Source organism: Macaca mulatta, chromosome 14 (genome assembly GCF_049350105.2).
Source record: "Macaca mulatta isolate MMU2019108-1 chromosome 14, T2T-MMU8v2.0, whole genome shotgun sequence".
In the NCBI taxonomy this organism is placed as follows: domain Eukaryota; kingdom Metazoa; phylum Chordata; class Mammalia; order Primates; family Cercopithecidae; genus Macaca; species Macaca mulatta.
Genome location: NC_133419.1, coordinates 70,398,818 through 70,406,024, shown reverse-complemented (window position 1 = coordinate 70,406,024; position 7,207 = coordinate 70,398,818). Strand labels below are relative to the sequence as shown.

Genomic DNA, 7,207 nt, shown 5'->3' with positions numbered 1-7,207 from the left:
AATACAACCAGGTCAAGAATACAGAATGGAAGAGAACGTACAAGAACAGATCACAGTGTGCCATGTAAATCACTACCACTACCTGTTAAAAATTACAGATGATGTACTTCATCAACATCTCCTTAAAATCTTAGAATGTGTTTGTGAGGTAGGAATTATGTTTCCAATTCATATATAAGAAAATTGATTCTAAAAAAAATGTTAGGTAAATTCTTAAGGCCATGAGGACTGTTATTTGATCTTTGTCTGTTAATTCCAAAGACTTGGCTTTTCCCTTTAATTCTGTTCTACCTGAAATGATTTTACACATTGGGAGATCTGGTTACATGTTTATTATATAAGGCTTGCATTGAGAGTGTTTGTATAACAGGGTAAGGTCTTTTTTTCTTTTCTCGTCTGAGATGGAGTTTCACCCCTAGTGCCCAAGCTGGAGTGTAATGGCGCGATCTAGGCTCACTGCAGCCTCCACCTCCTGGGTTCAAGCAATTCTTCTGCATCAGCCACTCGAGTAGCTGGGATTGCAGGCATGCACCACATGCCCAGCTAATTTTGTATTTTTAGTAGAGATGGGGTTTCACCATGTTGGTCAGGCTGGTCTCGAACTCCTGACCTTAAGTGATCTGCCTACCTTGGCCTCCCAAAGTGCTGGATTTACAAGCCTAAGCCACCACATCCAGCCAGGATAAGGTCTTAACATGGAAAGAATAGCATCTACTCTTGTCCAGGAAACAACGAGGACCTGACTGTGGGCCGTAAGAGAAGTGATTAATAGACAGGGACAAATTCAAGCATAATTGAACTGTTGATTAGAGGTAAGGAAATGATTTTAAGTCTCTGAGCTTGGTGAGTGGGCAAGTAGCTATCCAATGACTAAAATGGAAAACATTGGAAGAGAAACAGTTTTAGTATAAAAAGTGAAACGACCATGCTGAGTCTGAGGTTCCTATAGGACATCTATACAAATAAGCCCAGTACATAGTTTGATATATGGGTTTGGCACCGAGGTCAGAGGACAGAGCTAGAAATCAGACTTGGGAACTGGGATTATACAAGCTATATTTAAGAGTTTGGATATAACTGTAAATCCAAGAGTGCGACGAATACAAAATTAAATGAAGGACCTTTAATGAACACCAACACTTAATGTGAAATCTCAAGGAAGTACGAAGTAAGACATAGCCCCAAAATCCCCAATGATTTTAGAACTCAGTATGGATTTTAATTAGCATAATGTCAACGTTGGTTAGAATGGAATTCAACTTGCTGCTGGTTTCAGAGTAAATAGGAGATAAGGGTCTAGATTTTGACACACAGTGAAAAGCTGAAACGAAAAGGAAAAGATAGGGTGACAGATGGGAAATGTATGCAAGGGGGATGAGCCACATGGTATGGGAGAAACACTAAGGACTCTAGGGTCAGAGAAATATGGGTTACATCCTTCTACAAAATTCACATTCTTGGCTGGGCATGGTGGCTCACACCTGTAATCCCAGCACTTTCAGAGGCCAAGGTGGGTGGATCACCTGATGTCAGGAGTTCGAGATCAGCCTGACCAACATGGAACCCCCTCTCTACTAAAAATACAAAATTAGCTGGGCATGGTGGCAGGCGCCTGTAATCCCAGCTACTTGGGAGGCTGAGGCAGGAGAATCACTTGAACCTGGTAGGTAGATGTTACAGTGAGCCTAGATCGTGCCATTGCACTCCAGCCTGGACAACCAGAGCAAAACTCTGTCCCAAATAATGATAATAATAATAATAATACATTCTTGCTAACCTGAAAAAATAAATTATTTGCACTTTGTACCTAATTTATAATGTTCAGATAATGAATATTGATATGATATATTCATATGCACAGAACAATGCATAGGAGACACATTATAAGTGTAAGTGGCATTCTTAAATGCCAGTGCTCTCCACAGTTCTAATCTCAGTTCACTGCTCTTTGAATTCTGTGTTTTCATATTATCTTATCAATACATTAATCATTGCAATAATCATTACACACTATAATTGTTCATTTATTGGACACATCCTAGTTTCCTTCTGTCAATTACCACACTGCTTTCAGATTTATTCCTCATCCTTCCCTCAGTGTTCTCTGTATTTGAGGAAATGACATTTCCCAGGTTTACTCACCCTTTTGGTCCCATGTACATTCTGCAATGGTAAACACTAGCTGAGGGAAAGCATAAGCAAGATTATTTCTGGCCTTCTCTCTCTCCTCTCGCTCTCTCTCTCTGAAGGGATCTCCTACAGCAGACAGTCTTTTTTATGGTTGATATTTTGATGCCCCCATTAGACAGTTCTGGCTTTCTCCAAGGAGCCCCCAATATCTCATTGAATCCAGTAGACCCCTGGTTCTGGATGGTGGTATAAACATTTTCTCCTTCTGTCCTTTTAGGCCTAATGGCGGAAAAAAGTTTTCTGATGTTATGAACATCTAGATTTCTGCACTGTCCTTTGTTTCATATTTTAGGTCTTCTAATACAACGATAATTAACTATTAAGAGCTGTATTTAATTCTAGGTTGAGTAACTGATAGTGGTTTGTGCTTTCCTTGATGGACCCTAACTGATATAACTAATAAACTGATTTCTGATACTATGTCTTATTAGTGTATGAAATTCTGATGTGAATAAATGCATGACACATACTCATTGACTAATCAAACTACAGCAAGGGAGATTGAAGGAACAACCGTATAGAGGCAGAGGAAGGAACCTCATGACCTATAAATATTAAGATATCACATAGTCATTTTAGATCCAAAGGTTTCTCAGTTTAGGTCTCAAACAAACTTCTCTATGGATAGTGTAATACTCATAATGTAGAAAAGAGAGATCTAATTTTTGGATAGTTTAATCATTTTTTAAATCTCCAAATACTAGGGAAATAAGAGTTTACAAGACAATGTCTTTACCATAAAAGAGGTTAATAGTTAGTGGGAGGAATACACAATGAGCAGATTAAGTACATTAGTAGAAAAATCCTAAATATTATAATAAGAAAGAGCCCATAATTATAGCAGAGTTTATAGACAGGGCTTTTAGCCCAGTTAAAATTAAAAAAAAAAAATAGCTTCTTAGTTGAAATAACATTTAAGTTAAGACTTAAAGTATGAGTACAAGATAGACAGGACAAAATGAGGGAAAGACATCACCCAGAGTAAACGAACAGCATGCACAAAGCTAACAGAGTCAAATGCAGAAATCCAAATTCTCTCGATTGACTGGGGTAATTTTGTCAATGCACTCAAGTATGCGTCTGTAACAGTGTGTGTTCTTATGTGTGCATGGGATGTTTGTTCATGGAGCATAGGAAATTGTACAGACATATACACACATCTGTATGTGTGTATCAGAGAATGTTTACATTGTTGCAAGATTTTATATGACTACATGCACAAGCATTCATGCTTCATGTCAGTTTGGTATATTTTTCCTGTGTGTCAAGATGTGTACTTACATATTTTCCAGTAAAGGTGAATGTGAAAACTGCTCAGCGAGAAATGAACAGTAAGTAACACAGGAAATTGAACTCTTGTCTCTTAATTTAAAATACAGAATGACATTCAGAAGGGCAGGGGATAGCACAAGTATGAAATTTTAAAGTGTGAATGGACACGGTAATTATTCAAAGAATGTGCTTAATTAATGTATGCTACAAGACAGCAGTTGAGTGATTATTGCACATGAGCAACTGTTATTTATTCTGCTTTGTGGGTTATTAGTGGGGACTCAAAAATATGACAAAGGAATTTCAGAAGCTATTAAATGGTAGCACCGCCTATCTATGTGCCCCCACTCAAGAGATATGGTAAGACGAGCTCTTTGGGGTGGACACATACAGGAAATACTTTGAGAAAGAGGTTTCGGGATTAGTGAAACTGGAGAGGAAAGGATATTATATCTTCTAAAACCTATTTTGAGTCAGTTTGAGGGTGTTACATACTTCCTAAGGGTCTTGGGTACAGGAGTTTGAAGCAATTGCCACAGAATGGCTATGTTCATTGCCAGATTCAAACAGGGGGCTTGTAGGCATTTTCTCTTCTGTCAATACATTTCCTTCTTTTCATTCACAGGCAGAGATTTTTAGCTGTCATCTCTAACTCTCTGTTTCACAATGTTTTCCAGTTCTGTGCAATCACTGCCATGATGGTTTCTTACTCAATTTTTTTCTTAACTTCATTGTTTCCATCAACTTCAGTTCTTTATCTATCACCTCAATATAATTACAGCAAGCTCCTCTGACTATACCTGAGTTAGACTTTGTCTAATCAGTTCTATATATATACATGTGAATCAATTTTCCTACATTTCCCTATTTATTATGTCACTCTTACATGCAAGAATTTTCAGTGATTTTTGCTCAAAACAATAGCCATTTTTCTTGCTTCATGTGGTCTCTGCATCCAGTTTCCCTAATTTTATAGCACCCTGCCTCTTTTAAATGTCCATATTCTCCTCTACCAACTTGACCTAACATGCTAATTCCTAAATCTCAGCCTTTTAATCTGCTGTTTACTCACATAAACAAGACTTTTGTCTTCAACAGAAATCAGTTGTTTTCAATATTGATTGGTAATAATTTTTTTATTCATAAAAATTGTATATATTTATGAATGCACATATATGTATATATAGAAAGAGAATAAAATCAATACCACCAAAAACAATAAAACTTGTATATATTTATAGAAACAGAGAGCCGAACAAAGAGATTTATTATTTATCGGGTAGTGTAATAAAGACTTTCCAGGTATCAATTCAATTAATTCTTACAAAAATCCTTTAAGGAAAATAAATATGATAAATCTACCATATTTACAGCTTAATGGAATTATAAATATGTTTCAGGTCACAGAGGTAGCAGATGAATTACAGATGTAAACCAAGACAGCCAGCTCACATGCCTTAGAGATAATTCTCCACTAATACCATTGAAGACATTAGGAGAAAGTTCAGGGTTTGGCCCTTGATTGGTCTCTAGGAAGCCCCATCCCCACTGCATTATAAATCATCAAAATATGTTGTTTAAAATAAGTAGAAGTGAACTACAGTCACCAAATGAGCTATATCCTGAGTTCATACAAATAATAGCCTATACAGAATCTCTAATTTGAGTCCTAACATATCTCTACACATTATCGACAATCCTCTTACATCTCTAAAGAGTACCTCCATTGCCCTCACTTTCTCTAAAGACATTGCCTTATTCTAGGAACGATTTCCCCTTCCTAGGAGTAACTACTCCACTAAAGCCACCCACAAGTTCTCTCTTATCTTTCAGGATTGCAAGAAAGTATCTTCTCTACCCTTAAACTCCCATTCTCCAATGTTTTCATTTTCATCAGAAATGGTGGGTCCTTTTGGCTGAATCAATGTAAAATATAAAGACAGAAAAAGAATACAATAATATTTCTTAGAGAGCAGATTTCTTTATTTTATTTTTATCATGCAGGAACTGAATCTGCAGGCAGGATACTGCTCTTCTCCTCAGTGTCCCCCGTCTAAAGGAAATGAGCTTTTGGGACATAGGTACAAACATAGTGGACAGGGAACTCAATGGCCCTTGAGGGCTACAGCATTAGCCACAGCATTTGTGGGTTCCTGCCAAGAAGCCTGTATCTGTAGGGTAAACTCTTTGCTGAAGTGGGTTGCCAAAATAATCAATATCACGTTGCTTAAGAGCTGGGGAGGGAGTGAAGATAAAAAGAAAATGGTACATAGTGAATAGAAGGCCTCAAGCTGGACTTGCAATACATAGATACAACACTTACTTCCTTTTTGACCAGAGTTTGAGCAACTCTCAGTCTTATTCTCACAAAGGTAAGTTCACCATTATGGGATAGACATCAGCTTCAATATGACTGGCAGCGCTGCACCTCCCATTGTGTCCTATCCTTCTTTTACTTGCTATGCCAACTCACTACCCCAGCACAGTGTGATTAATTGTTTCACTTTTTTAGAGACTCTGTCCTTTTTTAAAAATAGGATAACAGTACTTCAAGGAGCTGTAAGGGATAGGATAAGTCCCCAGTCGTCACACACATACAATTTTCCCAAACACTCATAACAAAGAATCCTGTACCATGCGCACAAAAGTATACCATCATCATTCAGAAGGAAACAATCCTCTTTTTAAAAGCTTCCCATTAATCTTTCTAGTTGATCATTTTCTGACTTCCAGGACTATGCAGAAAAGTGTCTATTAATTTTCACAGAAAATTTCAATGACCAAAGGAAAGATGTTATTTCCTCTATCTCAACTTCCATTCCCTCATCCAAAAACACTCAGTTTAATTTTGGCCAGAATTTTGTATAAGACGTGTTTTTCAGAGCTATCAAATGGTAAGTGCCTTTCCATTATTCATAGTCCTTGCTCTACCAAATATCAGTTATGTTATTTAGAGCAACATAACTCTCAAAAACGATCCCACTGCTGAAATATCATATCCCATAGCTGACTCATAGCACAAGAGAAACCCACCTCTGCTTTCAAAAGCACCCATGGTGCAAATAGCTAAGGGTAAAGAAGAAAGCATGAGTGTACTTAGTACTCACCAGGAAGTTCTCAGGGTCCACGTGCAGCTTGTTACAGTACAGGTCACTCAGCATAGCAAAGGTGCCTTTGAGGTAATCCATGAGCATAACAGCTTTTACGAAGGAGATCAGCACCTTCTTTCCATGTGCCTTGACTTTGAGGTTGCCCATTATTGCACAGTCAGAGCCCAGATAGCCAAAAGTTTCAAAGTACCTCTGGGTCCATGGGTAGACAACCAGGAGACTGAGGGACAGTCATAATCACAGAGCAGATGCAAAGTCAGACTATGTAAGACAATGGGCTAGTCCCTCTTTCAGAAACACATTCTGCCTTTCTGCACCTCGCCCTGGCTTCCAGTACCTACCTGCCCAGAATCTCACCTCCAGCCTTCTCACCTAAACTTGCTTCACAGGCTAGTGGCAGCAGCCTTCTCGTCAGCAGTGAAATGCACCATGGTGTCAGATCTGGGAGTTTCCTGGCGATCGTAGATGAGCCAGAAGCATACCTGTACTTCTGCTTCTTGTGTGGCTTTTGTTTCTCCTCTCCGGCCCCCAGCCCTTTTGCCTGTCTCAGTGAAATGAATCTATTGGTCAAGGGTGGGTTGCGACTTCAGGGGTGGGGTTTGGGCAAGGGAAGTTTTGCAAGATGGACATTCAAG

General features: G+C 38.5%; 1 protein-coding gene across 1 annotated transcript; it reads right to left on the bottom strand.

Moving 5' to 3' along the window:
- Nucleotides 1–5,567: 5,567 nt before the first annotated feature.
- On the bottom strand, nt 5,568–7,003 carry LOC144334323 (hemoglobin subunit epsilon-4-like). The gene is given in 4 exon segments (XM_077963597.1): nt 5,568–5,696; nt 6,570–6,792; nt 6,914–6,943; nt 6,945–7,003. Coding segments are annotated over 4 exon segments (441 nt in total).
- Between the last annotated feature and the right edge of the window lie 204 nt (nt 7,004–7,207).